General features: G+C 43.0%; 1 protein-coding gene across 4 annotated transcripts in view; it reads right to left on the bottom strand.

Moving 5' to 3' along the window:
- The window catches only part of RIPOR3 (RIPOR family member 3), a 202,593-nt gene that overhangs the window by 52,325 nt on the left and 128,601 nt on the right, over positions 1 to 21,667 (bottom strand). For all 4 annotated transcript variants that reach the window (XM_077253226.1, XM_077253227.1, XM_077253228.1 and 1 more), the window contains exons 8-11: positions 21,071 to 21,134; positions 18,237 to 18,280; positions 16,347 to 16,472; positions 14,275 to 14,420 (exon numbers count right to left, since the gene is read on the bottom strand). In XM_077253226.1, coding sequence (XP_077109341.1) covers positions 14,275 to 14,420; positions 16,347 to 16,472; positions 18,237 to 18,280; positions 21,071 to 21,134 — 380 coding nt within the window. The remainder of the gene's footprint in view (positions 1 to 14,274; positions 14,421 to 16,346; positions 16,473 to 18,236; positions 18,281 to 21,070; positions 21,135 to 21,667) is intronic.

Here is a 21,667-nt window from a genome sequence, read left to right as displayed (position 1 = left end):
TAGTCCCTGTGTGTCCCCTTGAGCCTGTCTCCCTTATGCTTGTGTCCCCGTGTGCCAGTCTCCCTTGCCCATTAGTCCCTGTGTGTCCCCATGTGCCTGTCTCCTATGTCCCCTTGTGCTTCTGTTAGTCTCCTTTGTCCCCTTGTGCTTGTGTCAGTCTCCTTTGCCCACTAGTCCCTGTGTGTCAGTCTCCCTTTCCCACTTGTCCCTGTGTGTCCCCTTGTGCTTGTATCCCTTGTCCCCTTGTGTCAGTCTCTTGCTCACTAGTCCCTATGTGTCCCCTTGTGCCTGTCTCCCTTGTCCCCTTGTGCTTGTCCCTTGTCCCCGTGTGTCAGTCTCCATTGCCCACTAGTCCCCTTGTATCAGTCTCCCTTGCCCACTATTCCCCGTGTGTCAGTCTCCCTTGCCCACTAGTCCGTGTCCCCGTGTGCCAGTCTCTCTTGTCCACTAGTCCCCGTGTGCCCTTTGTGTCAGTCTCCCTTGCCCACTTGTGTCAGTCTCCCTTGCCCACTAGACCCCTTGTATCCTTCTCCCCTGCCTCCTAGCCCCCATGTGTCCCCTAGTGCCTGTCTTCCTTGCCCCCTTGTTCCCTCTCCTCTGCCCCCTCGTCACCATTTGCTCGTGTCTTTGTCACTGCCCCTGTATGGAGGGGCTGCATTATACTATGAGGGGGGGGCTGCATTGTATTCTATGGGGCCTACATTGAATTTTATGGCGGGGGGGGCCCCATTTGGAAGTTCGCACCGGGGCCCATAACTTTGTAGTTACGCCACTGGACCTCCGGGTCATCATGTCCAACCCCCGCTCAATGCAGGATTCACTAAACCATCTCAGACAGATATCTATCCAGCCTCTGTTTGAAGACTTCCATGTAAGGAGAACTCACCAACTCTCTTGACAACTTGTTCCACTCATTGATCACGCTCACTGTCAAAAAGTTTTTTCTAATATCAAATCTGTATCTTTTCCTTTTCAGTTTCATTTAATTGCTTCTCGTTTTTACATGTGCACATGAAAATAAACATGATCCCTCTACACTGTGACATCAATTCAGATATTTGTAGACAGCTATTAAGTCTCCTCTTAGCCTTCGTTTTTGCAAGCTAAAGATTCTTAGATTCTTTAACTGCTCCTCGTAGGACATACTTTGCAGTCCACTCACCATCCTGGCAGCTCTTCTCTGAATTTGCTCCAGTTTTTCAATGACTTTTTTAAAATGTGGTGCCCAGAACTGGACACAGTATTCCAGATGAGGCCTGACCAAGGAGGAGTAGAGGGGGATAATGACTTCACATGATCTATACTCTATGCGTCTCTTAATAGTCCTAGAATGGTATTTGCCTTTTTTTACTGCTTCATCACATTGTTGAGTCATGTGCAGTTTGTGATCTATTAATATACCAAATTCTTTTTCACGCGTACTGTCGCTTAGTTCTATTCCACCCATTCTGTAGATCTAATTTTCGTTTTTCCTGCCCAGATGTAGAATCCTGCATTCCTCCCTGTTAAATACCATTCTATTAGATGCTGCCCATTGTTGCATTGTTGAAGCTTTTCTAGATCCTTCTGAATCCTTTGTCTGTCTTCTCTGGTGTTAGTTGATGGTCCATCCTACCTTTGGATTGTCTTGAAATTTGAATAGCTTAACTTCAGTTCCCTTATCTAGATCATTTATAAAAATGTTGAACAACAGTGGGGCCAGGAGTGGTACTCCACTTGAAACATTCTTCCAATTGAATGTGCAACCATTTATCACCACTCTTTGAGTACGATCACTGAGTCAGTTAAGAATCCACCTAGCCGTAGCTTTGTCCCATACTTGGGCATTTTTTCAATAAGGATAGTATGAAATACTTTGTCAAATGTTTTGCTGAAGTCGAGATATACTATATGTACCGCATTTCCCTGATCCACCCAGACAGTGATTCCATCATAGAAGGAAATTAGATTAGCCTGGCATGACTTGTTTGCTACAAATCCATGCTGGCTCAGGTTAATTACTGTATTCTTATCCAAGAAGTAAAGGTACCGTCACACTAAACGATATCGCTAGCGATCCGTGACGTTGCAGCGTCCTGGCTAGCGATATCGTTGTGTTTGACACGCAGCAGCGATCAGGATATCGCTGGTCGTTGATTAAAGTTCAGAACTTTATTTGGTCGTCAGATCGCCGTGTATCGTTGTGTTTGACAGCAAAAGCAACGATACCAGCGATGTTTTACAATGGTAACCAGGGTAAATATCGGGTTACTAAGCGCAGGGCCGCGCTTAGTAACCCGATGTTTACCATGGTTACCAGTGTAAAATGTAAAAAAACAAACAGTACATACTCACCCTCTGATCTCCGTCACGTCCCTCGCCTTCCGCTTCCTGCACTGACTGAGCGCCGGCCGTAAAATGAAAGTACAGCACAGCGGTGACGTCACCGCTCTGCTGTTAGGGCCGGCGCTCAGTCAGTGCAGGAAGCGGACGCCGGGGGACGCGAAGGTGAGTATGTACTGTTTGTTTTTTTACATTTTACACTGGTAACCAGGGTAAACATCGGGTTACTAAGCGCGGCCCTGCGCTTAGTAACCCGATGTTTACCCTGGTTACCCGGGGACCTCGGCATCGTTGGTCGCTGGAGAGCGGTCTGTGTGAGAGCTCTCCAGCGACCAAACAGCGACGCTGCAGCGATCGGCAGCGTTGTCTGTATCGCTGCAGCGTCGCTTAGTCTGACGGTACCTTTAGGCTCCCTGGCCTGTAATTTCCTTTCTCCATCTTCTTTCCTTTTTTGAAGATAGGGACAACATTTGCCCTTGTCTAATCTTCCGGGATTTCTCCTGTTCTCCAGGATTTTCTCCAAATTCCTCTGCTATCTTTTTCAGTATCTTAGGAAATGTCACTCTCCATAAGGAGAAACGTTACCCCTTAGACCCCAGTCCAGTGCCTCTCACCTAGCCAAATCAGTTCTCATGCTTCGCACTGACGAGGGCCAACAGCCCGAAACACAGTGTCTGCGAATTGAGATACTGATTTGGCTTTTATCCTAAGTCATATTGCACGACTCATTAAAGGGTTGATTGTGACTTGTAGGATCGCTACTTCCGACAGGTGGCACTATAGAGTTAAGTCCTCTTTTTCTCAGAAGAGGCAATTTGCATATTTAATTTCCCAGACGAGGATTGCACAGCGAATAAGCCTCCTTACCTTGACAAGCCAGCTGGTATGTCACTCTCCATAAGGAGAAACGTTACCCCTTAGGGTACTGTCACACTATACGATTTACCAACGATCACGACCAGCGATACGACCTGGCCGTGATCGTTGGTAAGTGGTTGTGTGGTCGCTGGGGAGCTGTCACACAGTCAGCTCTCCAGCGACCAACGATGCCGAAGGCCCCGGGAAACCAGGGTAAACATCGGGTTACTAAGCGCAGGGCCGCGCTTAGTAACCCGATGTTTACCGTGGTTACCAGCGTAAAAGTAAAAAAAAACAAACCGTACATACTTACATTCCGGTGTCTGTCCCCCGGCGTTCTGCTTCTCTCCACTGTGTCTGCGCCAGCCGGAAAGCACAGCGGTGACGTCACTGCGTCACCGCTGTGCTCGCTTTCCGGCCGGCCGGCGCTCACAGTGCAGAGAAGCAGAACGCCGGGGGACAGACACCGAAATGTAAGTATGTACTGTTTTTTTTTTAAAACTTTTACGCTGGTAACCACGGTAAACATCGGTTACTAAGCGCGGCCCTGCGCTTAGTAACCCGATGTTTACCCTGGTTACAAGCGAACGCATCGCTGGATCGTTGTCACACACAACGATCCAGCGATGACAGCGGGAGATCCAGCAACGAAAGAAAGTTCCAAACGATCTGCTACGACGTACGATTCTCAGCAGGGTCCCTGATTGCTGCTGCGTGTCAGACACTGCGATATCGTATGGATATCGCTGGAACGTCACGGATCGTACCGTCGTAGTGACAAAAGTGCCAATGTGTGACAGTACCCTTAGACCCCAGTGTCTTAGGATGTAATTCATCTGGACCAGGAGATTTAATTTAAATTAGCTAATTGTTCCCTCACTATCTCTCTGTTTATAGATAGTGTGGATTATTTTATTCCTTCGATAGCACTGTGAAGATCAATTGATGTTACAATTGCTTAGAGAACACAGATGCAAAATAGGAGTTTAAAAGTTCGGCCCTCTCAACATCATTTTTGACCATTTCACTCTTTTTATCTTGTAAAAATCCTATAGCATTTTTTACTTTTCTTTTGCTTCTGACATATCCCCCAAAACCTTTTTTTATTCTTTTGGTCTCCCTTGCAAGCCTCACTTCATTACTAAAGTTTGCCCTGTATTACCTGCAGACAGCATTACATTCTTCTTTAGATATGTCCCCCTCTTACCATTTAACATACAATTCTTTTTAACAAGTGTTTAAGTTCTGTGTTCATCCATCCTGGTCTCCTTAAATGCTTCCAAATCTTGATTACTTTTCGGGATTGTTACTGATTGTGCAGTGAGAATTTAATTTAGCAAAGTCTCCCATCCTTCATGGACATTTTTGTCCTTTAGAACATCCAGCCATTGGACCTTTCCTACCCTCTTTCTGAGTCCATTAGAATCTACCTTTCTGAAGACCAGCCTTTTTCCTCATGTAATCCAAAATTCGAAGATACAGGTGTTTTTCACAAACTTAGAATACCATCAAAAAGTTAATTTATTTCAGTTGTTCAATACAAAAAGTGAAACTCATATATTATATAGAGTCATTACACACAGAGTGATCTATTTCAAGTGTTTATTTCTGTTAATGTTGATGATTATGACTTACAGCCAATGAAAACCCTAAAGTCATTATCTCAGTAACTTAGAATAATTAACAAAAAACACCTGCAAAGGCTTCCTAAGTGTTTAAAAAGGTCCCTTAGTCTGTTTCATGGGGAAGACTGCTGACTTGACAGATGTCCAGGAGGCAGTCATGGACACACTCCACAAGGAAAGCAAATTTTGCATTTCATTTGGAAATCAAGGTCCCAGAGTCTGGAGGGAGAGTGGAGAGGCCACAATCCAAGCTGCTTGAGGTCTAGTGTGAAGTTTCCACAATCAGTGATGGTTTGAGGAGCCATGTCATCTGCTGGTGTAGGTCCACTGTGTTTTATCAAGACCAAAGTCAGCGCAGCCGTCTACCAGGAAATTGTAGAGCACTTCATGCTTCCCTCTGCTAACAAGCTTTTTGGAGATGGAAATTTCATTCTCCAGCAGGACTAGGTATCTGTCCACACTGGCAAAAGTACCAATACCTGGTTTAAAGTCAACAGTATCACTGTGCATCATTGGCCAGCAAACTCGCCTGACCTTAACCCCCCAGAATCTAGAGGGTAGTGTCAAGAGGAAGATGAGAGACACCAGACCCAACAACGCAGACGAGCTGAAGGCTGCTATCAAAGCAACCTGGGCTTCCATATCACCTCAGCAGTGATACAGACTGATCGCCTCCATGCCACGCTGCATTGATGCAGTAATTGATGCAAAAGGAGCCAAGACCAAGTATTGAGTGCATTTACTGAACATACATTTCAGTAGGCCAACATTTTGGATTTTTAACTAATTTTTCAAGCTGGTGTTATAAAGTATTCTAATTTACTGAGTTAATGACTTTTGGGTTTTCATTGGCTGTAAGCCATAATCATCAACATTAACAGAAATAAACACTTGAAATAGATCACTATGTCTGTAATGACTATATAATATATGAGTTTCACTTTTTGCATTGAAGAACTGAAATAAATTAACTTTTTTATGATATTCTAATTTAGTGAGAAGCACCTGTAGCTTCCTGGCCACCTTTACTTCCTCAAGCATTTCCTCAACACATTTAGATGCCACTCCACAATGGTGGACACATCAAAAAGGGTCCCTGTGTAAGAATAGTTTATGGGCCCTTTACTGTCCAGTAGCTCGTCATAATGCAACATTTCATCTGCTTTGGAGGTAGTAGTGGCCCCTTTACTTCTTGGGCGCCTGTACAGCCGCACAGGTTGTATCAATGATATGTTTGCTCTTGCCACTCCGGATGTGTGGAAAGCTAGGTGATAATCCCCATGAGCACAGTCAAATGTCTCATATCTCAAATGTCAGAGATTACACAGACTCTGGTGTTACATACTCCAGAGACAGTATCCAAGTGTCTAGTCCCTAATCCATCTGGTCTATGAGCTTTCTTAAAGAATTATACAACAAAGTTGGATCTTGCCAAACGCTTTCATCATCAGGTTTCCTGCACAGCTGTGAGCGAACCAAGCGTGATATAAACAACTGCTCAAGATTGCTGTAGTCCTGCTTCGTCCACCAGCTGAGGGGCCTGGGTCACTGATCACTGTGGGAGAGGGCTGTTCACCTCTATGCAGGTCACCAAAATTAAAGGACAACATCACGATGTCCTGCTCTGAAACTGGAAACACACATGAAGGTTTTGATTCAACTTTCTGAACCAAAGCCAGAAGAGAATCCACCAAGAAGAAAAAGTCTAAGTCCTTCCTTTATATTTATCAATTCTTTCTAAACTCACAACTTGTTTTGGCTTCCTGTGTGATTCCAGCATAAAGGGTATGTTCACAATGGGTTTTTAAGGAGTTTTTAGAGCAGAAACTGTCTATGTGCACACAATGTCTATTAAAATCAGGTGAACCCGACAAGCTTTTCAAGCAGAAGACTCTTTGGGGTAATTATAGAGTTTTTTTTACTCAAGCATCTTTTGTGTCTTTTATCTTCAGTTATTTTCCTGGGAGATTTTTGGAGTTTTTTTCTGAGACTTTTTTGGGTGTTTTGCAGTATTTGTTATGAATTATTTTTACTGTAGTTTTCCATTCCTTTTTTTTTCACTTCTTTGAATAATGAAAAAACGCTATATAAAAATATATATATCCGGTCGTTTTTTGAGCTTTCAAATTGACTTGTACTGATAAGTACAGAGCATCTTCCCAGAAGAAAACCCCAGAAGAATAGACAGGTCACTTCTTTAAACATCTTGGTGTTTTTAGAAACCTGAAGCTATTAAAGCTCCACTCCAGTGCTTTTTTATTGAAGTGCTGGAGTGGTGCTACTAACGTAAGTTCCCTACCCCCTGTCTTATACTTACCAGCCATAGTCTTCATCTTTTATCCGCTCCGGTCGGTTTCCAGCAGTTTGTGACCTGCCAGATTGTTCAAGTGTTTATTGGAGTGACGGGGAGGTCACTTTTCAGTACAAATCTATGAGACCCTCGTTTTGGCTCTCATAGATTTGCATTGAGCACTTGTAACCGCTACCTCAGTCAGAAGATGGGGGCACAAGATGGCGTTGTACATGGAAAAGCTTATGTCCATTCTTTTGAATTGTTTTATTTTATGTGAAAGTTGGGTAATGTGGCTACCCTATTACAAAGTAAATTGAATGCTGAGCTCCCTAAACAATGTTAATGCCATAGCGCCCCACACAAGTTTGTTTAATGGTGGTTAAAGCTGTAAGCAATGCCAAGTATACAAGGCATGATCGCAGCTACATCCAAGCCAATTGGCGGTTGTTTAGAAGTCTGTTTAGACTGGCCGAGAACACTTGCTTAAAACATGATCGCAGTTGACAAAAGATCTTTTCGCTTGTTTGTCGGGTGATTTCTAGACTGTTTAGTCTCATTGATAATCTGTAATGAGCAATCCTATGGTCTCATGTTTCTTGCCTATCGATCCTACCAAATGGGCCATAACTGAAGGATCCACTTGCTGTTTTGTTGTTGGCAGATGGGCTTACACAATTTGATCAAATATTCAGTGTTTGCCTATACATTAACAGGCTCAGGGAGCTGCTTCATATTTTCGTGTTTGCTTTTGCTTAACAGGCACCATAACGTGCCCCGTACTTCATTTTGTTAGGACTTGCAGATCTATTCCATTAGTTGAATTGTATAAGATGTAGCGATTCCTTAAGAAGCAAATGAGCTCTGCGGTACACATGGAAAGTGATTACATTCCACCAGCACCATACAATAACACAAACATACAAGACTCGGAACAGTGTATTAATGCCTGACCCTCAAGCACGCACACGGCATAAATAAACAAGGACTACAAGCCCAATCACGAGAACACCGGTGAGATGATATCCAGAGCACGAATCGAGGGAGATGTTTAACTCCTCCGATCCCACTGAAGATTCTAAGGCTAGGGATACGATGTGACACTAGCTGTCAAACAACAGCTAAAAATATTTGACTTGTGACTTGTTTCTGTCAAATTGGAAACAGTTTGCATGCAATACGCAAGTTGCACGTGATCTACATTGATGCCTATAGGGTAAAAGGTTGCATTTTTTTAGGATGGTGGTGCTGCATCGCCACTCATTGATGCAATGTTGCAATGCATCAATGCAATCTTCATGTCACCGAATGCACTTGTGGATTATGCAGCAATATGTACTTTAAGGTACGGCCTCATTTACACGTCAGTGCTTACACACATACGTGAAACGTACCGGTGCCATCAGTGTTTTCCATTACTCTGTTGTCCGTATGTCCATTTTTACCATCAGTGTGATCATCAATGTTTTCCGATATGGATAAAGAAAGAATTACATTACAAAGTTTCTCCTATACTTTGCAATGTTGCACATGGATGGCACACTGGCACACAGATGGCACACTGACAACACACCAATGACATACTGGGACACACTGATGTCATCCTTGTGCTGTACATGTTTTTCACAGATCCATAGACTTGTACTGTACTTGTTACATAAGTTGAAAGAAGACTCCGGTCCATCAAGTTCAACCTTTCTCCAAATCAATGTGTAGGCACTAGTGATGAGCGAACGTGCTCAGATAACGGGTTATCTGAGCATGCTCGTGTGCTAACCGAGTGACTTTGGCGTGCTTGAAAAATATGAAAATATGTTGGCGTCTCCGCGGCTGCATGTCTCGTGGCTGTTCGACAGCCGCATCACATGTAGGGATTACCTGTTTGTTAGGCAATCCCTGCATGTGTTGCGGCTGTTGACAGCCACAAGACATGCAGCCGCGGAGACTCCAACATATCATTTGAGCACGTTGAAATCACTCAGTTAGCACAAGAGCTAAGATGTTATCCGAGCACGTTCGCTCATCACTAGTAGGCATCTAAGGCCAGTCTCACACGTCCAGATAATTCCGGTACCGGAAAAATCGGTCATGTCAGTGTTCGTGGGAGCGCACGGATCACACGGACCCATTAAAGTCAATGGGTCCGTGTAAAACACGTACCGCACACGGATGTGGTCCGTGTGCCATGCAGGAGACAGCGCTACAGTAAGCGCTGTCCCCTGCTTTGGGTGCTGAAGACGCCATTAATTTCTTCTCTCCAGCAGCGTTCGCTGAGGAGAAGGAATGAAAAATCATTGGATTTTTTTGCGGTTAAAATAAAGTTCCCGGTACCCAACCCCCTCCCACCCCCTCCCAACCCCTGTGCGCCCGCCCACTGGAAATAAAATACCCAGCTCCCTCGATGCTTCCTCTCAGCGTCGCAGCTTGTCCTGTATGAGCGGTCACGTGGTACCGCTCATTACAGTGATGAATATGCGGCTCCACCTCCCATAGCATTGAATTACCGGAATTATCTGGACGTGTGATCCGTGCGCTCCCACGAACACTGACATGTCTCCGTGTTTTTCAAACGGACACACGGTCCGTGAAAACACGCTGACATGTGCAGAGACACATTGATTTTAATGTGTCTACGTGAGTCAGTGTCTCTGGTACGTGAGAAAACTGTCACCACACGTACCGGAGCCACTGACGTGTGAAACCGGCCTAAGGGTATGAGCAAACTACATCTTTTAGACACATGCAAACCTGTCAAGTTTTTGAAGCAGAAGGCACTTTATGAAAGCGCCAGCTGTACATTTTTTTCAGAAGTGTCTTTTTTGGCGTCTCCAGTAGTTTTTTATGGTGGCTTTGCGAACCAGAAATCTGTAGCGGTTAAAAGAATCTCAAAAAGCCTGAACATATAGACAGCCTGAACATGTGAAGATGATCATTCTTTTTAGTGTTTCTTTAGTGCTTTATCAAGCAGACTTTTTTTAGCGTTTTTGTGCGCTCTTTCAATTGTTCTTTGAGTGTTTTCAGTGTTTTTGGGGGGCTTTTTTACTGTTGTTTTCTGGACTTTTTTTTTAAGCCATTAAACATGAAGAAAATGCAAGCATCTTTTGAAGCAAAAAACGCCTACATTGACTCATATTGTAAAATACTGAGCATCGTCGTAGCGGAAACGGCCTGAAGAATGGACCTTTCACTTCTTTTAAACCTTTGGCAACTTTGAAAGCGTGAAGTGTTTAACCCGTTAAAAAACTGTCCGATTTTTCATTTTTGTGCTTTCATTTTTTCCACCCCTTCTTCCAAAAGCCATAACTTTCTTCATTTTCCACCCACATAATGAGGGCTTGATTTTGACTCCCGAGCCTGCTCCATATGCTCGCTCCTGATGAACAGCGCTTGTCGTTAAGGGGTTAAAGACGTTCAAAAGCCTGAACATATGAGCAGGAATACTCTTTTCTCATACATATCAACAGGATTATTCTTTTGCGTTTTCTGCCATTTCAGGACGCAGTCTGAACATACCTTAATTATGGTCCAGTATAACTGAAACCATGTATACCGGATTATCAAAATTCTACTATAAAAGGATGATAAGAGAGCAGAAAAATTACCAGCAGAGACATCAATCTGACAACAGAAGCAAGAAAGATGGAGTATGGGAGAACTGAATCATTGGAAGGAAATACCAGACAGGGCTAATGAGAGAGTACAAATAATTAGTAGCATTTATCTCCTTCCAGTGAACTACACCCTAAACTGCATGCTTAAATTTATGGAGGAATTAGCACCCCCGGACACTTCAAGTTTTGTGGGTCAGATCTACTCAGCAAAATGCAGGAAAAAAACACAAGAAGGAATGTTCCTATCGATTTGTATGGAAAAATGACATTCTCAAAGATGCTCAAAAGTCTGAATATTTGAATAATTGCTTCAAAACTGCTAAGCGTTCAGAAGAAGTAACCTCCATTATTCAGGTGTGTTCTGCTAGGAAGATGCTCCATACTTTACAATACTAGTCAATGGGATGGCTATAAAAAAAAACACCCACTGAGGTTTTTTTTTTGCGTATTTTCTGTTATTTCTGGATATAATAAAATGTCAGAAAAACAGCACACTGGCTTGGTGGTTAAGGCTACTTTCACACTCATCCGTCGGTACGGGCCCTTCGCAATGCGTCGGGCCGACATACCGACGGACGCTGTGAAAAACTGCAAGACGTGGGCAGCGGATGCAGTTATACAACATATCCGCTGCCCATTCTTCAGTCCGGGGAGGAGGGGGCGGAGTTCCGGCCGCGCTTGCGCGGTCGAAAATGGCGGACGTGACGCACAAAAAAAGTTACATGGAAAGTTTTTTGTGCCGTCGGTCCGCCAAAGCACGACGGATGCGATGTGTGGCCATACGTCGCAATGTGTCGCTAATGCAAGTCTATGGAGAAAAAACGCATCCTGCGGGCAACTTTGCAGGCTGCGTTTTTTCTCCAAAACGACGCATTGCGACGTACGTCACACGACGCTAGTGTGAAAATAGCCTTACACTGTTGTTTTGTAGTTCTGGGGTTTCGGGTTTAAATCCCACCAAGGACAACATCTGGAATAAACAAGTAAATAAAAAGATTTGCACAAAAAATCTCCAGTGGTAAAAAAAGCCTAAAATTGCTTAGAGAAACAACAACAAAAAATTAACAAAAAATGTTCTACCAGAAAAAAAGTAGAATTTCCTGAAGCGTCTTACGTCCTTGACAGCTTGAAAAAGAAGCAGTGTGAACATACCCTAAGATAACCCAAGGAATGTATTAGAAAACACCCAAATATAGTGGGGTCCTACAGATCCTGGAGGAGTTTTTCTTAGTACGGGCATTTCCTCTTACGAAAGAGGCATCCGTCTGTGACACGGCAGGGTTAAGCCAGCAGGTAGCATGTTGGATCTGCAAATGTTGTTTCCTGACGCTGCAGGACGCATTGCACTGTTTGCGTTGGATTTTATGTCAGCGGCATGCACCGTACAGAATGTATAATTTATCATCCCTCTGCAAAAAAAAATGTTTTCCTCTGTGTCCCCTGCAGAGAATTGGGCTGAACGTTCTCAACGATTAGTACAGAAAGAAAAAACGAAAACCTTCCAACAACACCAGTGCTGGGAAATGATGCAGGGTCTGTACGGTAAGTTGGTGTGCACCCTGCCAGGACAATTCCCTGTGCCGTATATTATAATGCTAGCGCACGAGGGAAAAGGCAGATGCGAATGTCATCATGTGAATACGTCCCGAGGCAGATGCTCGCCGCTGCTTGTGCGCTGCCCGCCTTCTCTTCTATGATAATACTTCCATGATTAATTAATGTCATGGAAAAATCAAATCCCACTACTTAATAATTCGACAGTAAAACGTTCTTCACATTTCTAAGGTTTACAACTTTATACCAGAGTTTGAGCGAACATTTCTCATTGTTTTCACTGCTTGCTGTCATTGCATGGAAATATTCTTATCACATCCAGAAGCTGAAAACGAGCACAGACCTGGTCCTGCTTACAGGTGATGGGCTTATATGCTAAATACATGTATACAGGGTGATTTCCATAGGATTGCATCATAAGGATGCCATCTTTAAACCCAGCCTTTGAGGTCAATTTTCTTTTTTTCTTTTATGTTCTTAAATGGATGTTTTTGGGGCTAAAAAATCATTTTTGCAATTGGGTTTCTTTACAAATTTTGTTCTTTGTGCCTTCTATAGTCTCTGCGTTGCACTGTCTATTGGTTAAAGAATTAAGTTAATTGGGAATCTGTCAGGGGCTCCGACAGATAACTCATTTATCCATCTTCCAAAATGTACAGAAAAACAAAGTGTCTGTAAAAGCCAAAAAATGCAACATTTCTAATGAAACCTAATTGGAAAAACGATCTTTCAGCCCGAAATGCATGCATTAAAGTAAAAAAAAAAAAATTGTCCTCCAAAGATGGACAACCCCCAGTCACATGTACAACGGAAAGCAGCAGATTATGGTATACAACCATGATTATTATTATTATTATTATTTATTTATATAGCACCATTGATTCCATGGTGCTGTACATGAGAAGGCTTCATCACCTTAGTATCACCGATGGACCAGATAAACACAACAGCCCTATCGTGAAGACTTTCAGAATCCACGTAAAAAGGGCAACAGTTGCTTTTGCAAGAAAAAAAAAAAAGATTCTAAAATATTGCAGAAAAAATAAGCGCATATGATCAGGATATTCCTGTGTGACAAAATGACCCATCAAAGTTGCCGTTTTCACCAGCTGGAAGCATCTGATAACATAACATTAGACTATACTTAGCGGCACAGCAAAGATTAATTCGCGGTGACAGATCTCCAATTCTGCCAATGTTGGAAAAATGTGACATGTATGATACATCCAGGAACGTTATCAATGGCAGCACCAAGTACCAGCTTAAACCAATGAGTAAAAACTAAAATAAACCTAAGTCCGTGAGTCCTAATTCTAGAGAGCTACGACTGCCCCAACAGCGGTTGTCACAGCTGTGCATGCTCCACCAGCCGAGCCTCAGCCACCCGCAGCATAACGCACCGTACCACCCTGATAGTATACCCACCTGGTTACCTCATAGACACAAGTAAAATTGTCTAAAATAAAAATTGACTTTGTTGCCCATTGCAACCAATCACTGCGTAGCTTTCATTTTTCAAGAGCAAAACATGAAATTTAAGCTCCGCTGTGATTGGTTGCTATGGGCAACAAAGATCATTTTTGCTTTAGACAGTTTTGATAAATCCCCCTCAATGAGTGTACAATTATACAGCAAATCTGAAATGAAATATTGGGCCACTGAATATTCATTCCATACAGAAGAAGAATTGCTACTTGCCCCATTCTTGTATGGAACTTTACTGCAGTAGATATGCCCCCCAGTGACACCCATGGATATACTGCAGGGATCCCGTTTCTAACTAACTTCTTACTGCTCTGCCCCAGGGGGCAATCATGATAACTGACGAGTTGATGCTTTACACTGCAGCTTTGCTTCCTCAGCTTATCATCTGTATATAAACATCAAATTTTAATGGGGATCCTGGAGATCCTCTAGCCAAAATTGAGTGAATGGCATTGACAAAGTCGGGCCTGCTTTTATCTGGTAATACTATGGTAACCCGACAGGTCCGTACCCAATGAAATCCACTTACTTCCATGTAACCTCCAGCTGCAGCTTAATTGTGCCCAGCTCAGTGATGTCCACAATGATGATTCTCGGCCGAGTGGTAAAAAAATCAGCGCTGTCACAAGTCACAACCCCGACAGAGATAGTGGTCAAGCCCCGTAGCTCTACGACCTGAAAAGTGCAGAAAATAAAGAGAATTAAATCGTAAAGGAAACCTTCCGCTGCATTTTTTAATTTAACATGAGTACCTCCTCCAGTGATTCAGGAACAGTTTTCCTTTTTCTTCTGTGCCCCTCCTTTCCAAAGTTATGCCCCTGGGTAACAAAGGAGCAAATTTTCCCTTCAAGCAACTGGGTGTGGACTACAGAGCTTCTCTTTGGGCGTGGCTATGTTTTGATTGGCTAGCATCAGAGGACAACATGTAAGCGCCCACAGAGAAGTTCTGTTGTGTACGCCCAGTTGCTTGAAGGGAAAATTTGCAGTTATTCTCGGGGGCATAAGTGTGGAATGGAGGGGCACAGAAGAAAAAGAAAACCTGTTCCGAAATCAGTGGAGCGGTGCCAACTGGAAGAGGTGCTTAGTTTAATTTAAAAAAATCGAAAGAAAGATCCTCTTTAATAAGAGCCTATAAATACCAGGGAGCTGCAGGATGACCGCCTTACTGGTGGTTTCCTCATGGGTTGCATGACCTGCAATACTCATGTCAGCCGGATGATCCATGTACTGGAGATATTAGTTTGGGGCAATTTACAAGCCACCTGTGACCCATGAAGAGGAATCTAAATAATGTCCCTGATATATTCCAGGAATTACAGTAAAGTTTCTGATGGCCGCACATCTGTCCGGGCTTCCCGTGTAGATTTATTAGAGTGCGGCTGGTTACACTCGGGCAGCCACTGTGCGCCATGCTAAGCCGTCCATGCACCGAGTGCTCATATATAATGTAAGGTATGCATACCTTTTTACCCTACAGACCTTTAACACTGAGGGGTGTCTTGGAGGGCGGCCAGATGTCATAAATTCTCTTTAAAGGTTCCATATGTTTCTGGACATATGGGAATTATTAGTGTAACTACTCTGCTTCTGTTGTGTGACTGTACAGTAGAAATACAGACAATTACTAACGATCTGACTACAAACGATGACGGTCAATTCCAATGAAATTCCATTTTACTTGATAGCAAATGGCTTACCAGTTGGATCAAACATAAACCCTATGGCCATGATCCCACATGGCACAAACGCTGCTTTTTCTCTTGCATTTTTTGCAGAAATATGCGGCATTTCAAGCACCACTCCGGTGTATTGTTTTAATGCAGCTGTGGAGTGGTGCTTCTAATCTAAGGTCCTTGACCCTAGTCATACGCTACGTCAAATATACACCCAAAGGGTATAAAAAAACTGAACGTGTCCCACCAAGAAAGCAACAAGCAGAGCAAATTGCTATTGATACAGATGCCCATGAAAAAGATTCAGAAAAAGAACAGTCATAGGAATATTACCTGTGGCTAAAAACTGCAATTTAATATAATCCCGTGCCACCTAACCTAACCCCTATCATATAGTTGATCTTATTAACCCTTGCCCATCATGTCTGCCTAAATATTGTGTGAAACGCTGTGTGGGAGCTCAATGGTTAAAGATGTTTGGGTCATTTGATTCAATTTGCATGGAGTGCCGGTCAGGTCGAAGGGTAACCTTTGTGTCTAGAACAAACTTAAAAAAAACATTTTTGTCCAATTGCAACGGCTCAATACCAAGAACAAACGCTACAAAACGTATGATTGATTAGTAGTACACTGCAATATCAATAATGTATTCAATTCCTGTAAGTGGCGCTACAGTTGTAGTTCTCCTCCTCTCTGAAGTGTCAATTTTGAAAATGTAATATCCCATAGAGTTGCATGGCCTATAAGTCTCCTTACACTGGCATGTCAGGCATGTGACTCTCCACCTATACAGCAGTTGTTTTTGACCTGTTTTTTTTGCAACCAATAAAAAACAACTCTCTAGTCTTCTCATCGTCGCAATGACAATCATAAGCACACAAATAAAAGGGACGGCATTGACCACGTCCAATGACTAAAAATCCTTTACCTTGATTTCAAAATTCTCGCAGAGATTCGGTATAAATATTCTCTCCTCCTCGTCCCACATTTGGCTGTCATCCGTCTCTATCTTGCCTTTTAACCTCCACCTCTGGCGACCCAAACGTATCAACACCTAGGGAACAGCAAGCAATAGGATGAATAAGGGGGATACAGGTAGTAAGCGGGTTCTAGGTATTCACAGCCGGACTCTGGCAGATAATCGCTCCCCCATGTGGGGTGAAGACTGTGGGATTGTGAGGTTAAATGCCCCTGTGGGATGGGAACTTGTGACCTTCTCCCGTCAGTGACCAGGAACTTTTATTGGTAAAACCGTGCAGTAAACTGTGGGAAGTTACTAGGACTCTGAGTACAAATAACACATAAATAAGAATGACACCTATCCTGAGCACTAAGTGATTGCAATCAATTTCTATGACATAATGAAGACTTAATGGAATTTTCCCACGAAATACATTATCACCTATCCATATAACTGTAAAACATTGCTGGAGGTTCAACTTGAGCGAGTTGATTTTATCCTAACAATTGGGGATCCCAAAGTCTCCTGCGTCAATGGAGAGGTAGTGCAAATACTCGACAGCCGCTACATATCCAGGAGAAATTGACTTTTTTTACAAATTGAGAAAGGTGCAGAAACGCGTTGAAATAAAAAAAAGTATTTTGGAATCCGAAGGCTCTTCATTTTCTCAGCACAGCACACTTAAACGTGCCAGCTTCCATTTTTGCCCTTCTATCCAGGAGATTCTGCCCGTCCCAGAGAAGTCAATAGAGCAATGGTCAAAGATGCACACTACCGCTCTATTCGCAAAGGCAACTTTGGGACCTTATCTTTGGGATTGGTGGTGGTCCCGCTTAGGAATGCTTATTTCCCCGTAATTGTGGAGTTTAAACAGACTGCAGATCACACGATGAATGAGCAAAATAATTGTTTATTGGGTGAAATTACTTATAAGCTTGCTTAAAAATCATCGCCTTTGGCAGCACATCATCCTGTGTAACCAGGACACGTGCTGCCGAGAATAATGACAGTCTATGTGCACAGAAGAATCTATTACTGATCGTGTGTACTTGAGAAGTGCTGTTATCCTGACTAACCCGACTATTATACAAGCACAAATAAACAGTCATTTAACTCTGCAAGTGGGCTAGTGTGAACGCACCCTTTAGGTCCATTAACGCGAACTAACCGGATGCATGATACAACCATTGATCAGTAAACTTTCACCAATCGGCGGTTTGACTGCCTGTTTACATGAGCAGACCAAAGCAAACCATGCGTATTAGATCGCTCAGTGCGTATACGCCGCCATGTTTCTCCGCAGTGCGAGTCCTGTTTACACGGGATGATGCACTAATGACAAAGATGATCTTTTCTGGAGGCTTCAAAAATTCGACAGCCTGTTGACACTGCAAGATAATCGTGAAAATAGCAATTTGAGCAATGCTTGTTGGCGATTATCTTGTAGTGTGATTGCACCCTTCGTCTAGCGTGACACAGAGACGTTTGGAGCTGCAGTCCAAAGGAATCCATTGGGTTGAATGTTATCTTGTGGACAGATGTGACTTTATAAATAAAATCAATAAGTAGCTCTACAAAAAGTCTCCATGCATCATTAGCCCAAGTTCACCATTATTTTTTGTTTTGACAGACAGCAAGAATTGACACATTGTCCGTGCTCCCACCGCTACATACAGTGCCCATCACATGCTCATAAAGCATGTAGAGCAATGAAGAGAGCTCACTGTTCGCCGTCCATGGTTACTACAAGTGAGCTCATGGTTGGTCGTAATTCTGACTTTTATGGACTATGACCTGGTTCTGCTTTACTAACAATAGTAGTGTAAAAACAATATTTTCTCTGAATAGTTACTGTACCTCATAGTGGTCCCCAGGGCAAAGCCGAGCGTAACCCACCAGACCTAAGGCAGGACAAGGAAAATGTCATAAATACTCAGACTTTTGGAGAAAGTGACCATTCTCAAACACCATCTTTGTATATAGGCAAGTACTGAGGGGAATATCCAGTGCACATCCGGTTATGAAGATAAAAAAGTTTATTGATAACAGTGCACAGCAATGATGCGATAATGGGTGCGAACAACGTGACGTTTTGGTTAGGAAACCTTTTGTGGCTCACGTTCCCTGCTCTCTTCCGTCCCATTACCTTCTGGACTTGCAAGCTCGGTAAAAGGTGGCTAGGTTTCCTGCCACAGATCCCGTCTCCACAAGATCAATCTCACCTTCTGTCACTTTCTCTTGCCTCTTTCCTGGATCTCGCTATTGGTCTCCACTCATTCCATGGACACCCACGTCTTGCAACTCTGCTTACTTATCAGACCATAGGTCTTGATCTGCTGCAGGTTGGGCCCTATCTGACCTCCTGACAGGAAACGGTCTCTGTCCCTTAATTTTAGCCCCAATACTTTGGGCTAGTCCTAATCATTAACCCTAACTGTCTCTATTGTTGGGCAAGATACAACACCGTCACTAATAACGCATGTCACAATACTAAACATGCCACACTAATAAAATACATTGCAACAATACAAGGGTCTTACAGGGGAAACTTGGGCAACATTTCCATCTTCTCACAGATGTCTTCTAGGGTGCTATACAGCTCCTGGTGTATGATATACATCAGGTGCTGTATACATCCATGCCCACAAGTGTCCTCCACCCAGCAAATGTTTGAAAAGGGTTTCTTAAGTCGAAATGTCACGTTGTTCGCACCCAAGGAACTTAACTCATCATCGCCTTGCACTATCTTCAATAAACTTTTTTACTTGCATCAACTGAGTGTGCAATGGATATTCCTATTATTCGGGACCCCACTCCCATTCCACTTGCACCCCGCATTCAACAAGCATGTGCACTCCGTATTTTATACTATTGAGTCAAGAGCACCACCCTTCTACACTAATACAATGCAAACGGTTAGGGACTGAAGTACAGAGTGGGGTACATGGGTTAGCACATCATGCTGTGGTTGGCCCCATACCTCACCCAAAGCCTCACCTGCCATTTTAAGTATGACAAATAGGGTCAGCTGAAAATTGCAAAAAGATGCATTTATTTTACACAACCGTCGGGTGCGCAAAAGTGGCAACTTTTTATTTAGCCAGAAAACTGCAGTAAAACCTTTGATGAATCCACTTGATATATTAAAATCTTGTATTGTTAATAATGCAATGAAGGATCATTCTTTACCAATTTGATGACATACATGACATTTAGGGCCCTAATAGAGATCAAAAGATCTCTTCATAATCTCTCCATACGAGTATGTCCACCCACGATGATCCCCCATAAATAGAGTCGGGGTGACCATCGTTACCAAACAAATAATCAGGATATCTACAGATTTTTTTGTACAATTTAGTTCCTTTACAAGATTGACAGTGTAAAATTAAAGACTGATTGTCGTTTTAATTTTTATTGTAATGTCATAAATCAATAGCTCACATGAATATAAGAAACTGTGTAATATATCTCATTACAGAAATCTGCTTCTTACTCCTCCTGGACTGATCTTTCACTCTCAATTTTTGGGTAAAACCTGTGTAATCTGTCTTAAATGAACACAGACTTTAACATTACTGAGATAGGAGACTACAGTTAGTGCTCATAAAGTTCTTTGACAAGGAGGAGGGGCTAGAGGCAGAGACAGACACAGATGTTCTGCTGCAAGTTCTCCTGAAACGACAGTTACGCTATGTCTGCGTCTGTGAATGTCTGCGTCGGCCTCTGGCTCTGCCCACTCTTCATAGAACTTTATAAGCACAAACTGTCATCCCTTATCTCATTAACGGGAACATCTGTCTCTACTGAATACACATTTTATCACTGAACACAGAGTTTACAGAGTGAGAGATCATTCCTGGAGGAGAAAGAAGCAGATTTCGGCAATTAGATATATTAAAAAGTTTCTTATTGTCACGTGTAACATTGATTTATATATAAATAAATAAAAAATGTACCGGTAATTACTCTTTTAAAGAGGTTCTCGACTACCGGACAACTGCAGCTTAATTAATAAAGGACCCTCATTAAAATAGAAACAATCTTTACTCCCCTCCTGCAGTATTTCTATTCCAGTAATGTCAGTACCGCTGTTATTGGAGAGGGGCATGACTTGTGTCATGTACAGGCTGCAGCCAATCAGCGGCCGCTCATCAGCTGCAGCCAATCAGCGGCCACTCATCAGCTGCAGGCTATACTACTTCAGAGGAGACATCCGTCCTGATGGAAAATTGATGGGCTCGTTGTTTGCAGTCTACACGTGACACAATAAGTCACGTCATTCTCTGGGAAGAGCGGCACTGACATCGCAGGAACGCTGCGGCTGTAGGAGCTCAGTATAGATTGTTTTTTATTTTAATTGAGGTCCTTGATTGATTAAGTAGAGGGTTGTTCAGTGGTCAACAACCCCTTTGAGGAATATTTAAATTTTGACTTTTTTTTTTTCCAAAAATGGCAGATCGGTGGGGGCATCGTAGAATAAGCTATCTGCTGAGCTATGCACTGTTCGGGGGTGTATTGCACATTCGGTGGGGATATCAGGACCTGGACCCCCACCAAACTGCAGGCAATTAAAGTACGGTACCTGTCAAATATGAAAAACATGTTCAAAGTGTAGTTACTCTTTAGCATTAGATTTCTATAGAGATTGTACCACTCTCTGCTTTTACCCTCATATGTATGGGATTTACCTTTCATCTTAATGAGGAATTCTCCCAGATGGACTTCCAGCGCTCCCTCAATCATACACATATCCTACAAGGAGATACAAGAAATATAAGATCACATTTGTCTGGAGCCGGTGCTGTGACATCCTGACTGCGCTCTCAATATTACTCAGTCTTAAGAATTTATTACACAAAGCCTACAGGTCACAAATACAGATGGAGACACGACTTTCTATCAGATGTAGGCGAATTTATTGGGACTGGTGTTTCATACGTCAGTCTTAGGCACACGTTGCGGATTTGCCTGTGGATCCGCAGCAGATTGGCCGCTGCGGATTCGCAGCAGTTTTCCCTGTACAGTACCATGTAAACGTATGGAAAACCAAATCCGCTGTGCCCATGCTGCGAAAAATACTCAGCGTTGTATTTTCCGCAGCATGTTAATTCTTTGTGCGGATTCCGCAGCGGTTTACACCTGCTCCTCAATAGGAATCCGCAGGTGTAAAACAGCAGGTGAAATCCACACAAAAAACGCTGGAAATCCTCAGTAAATCCACGGGTAATCCGTAGGGAAAACGCAGTGTGTTTCTAAAGTGGTGTGGAAAAAATCCGCACACGAAT

The sequence above is a fragment of the Ranitomeya variabilis genome, chromosome 4 (genome assembly GCF_051348905.1).
Source record: "Ranitomeya variabilis isolate aRanVar5 chromosome 4, aRanVar5.hap1, whole genome shotgun sequence".
In the NCBI taxonomy this organism is placed as follows: domain Eukaryota; kingdom Metazoa; phylum Chordata; class Amphibia; order Anura; family Dendrobatidae; genus Ranitomeya; species Ranitomeya variabilis.
Note: the sequence above shows the minus strand (reverse complement) of the source record. Positions and strands in the feature narration are given on the sequence as shown.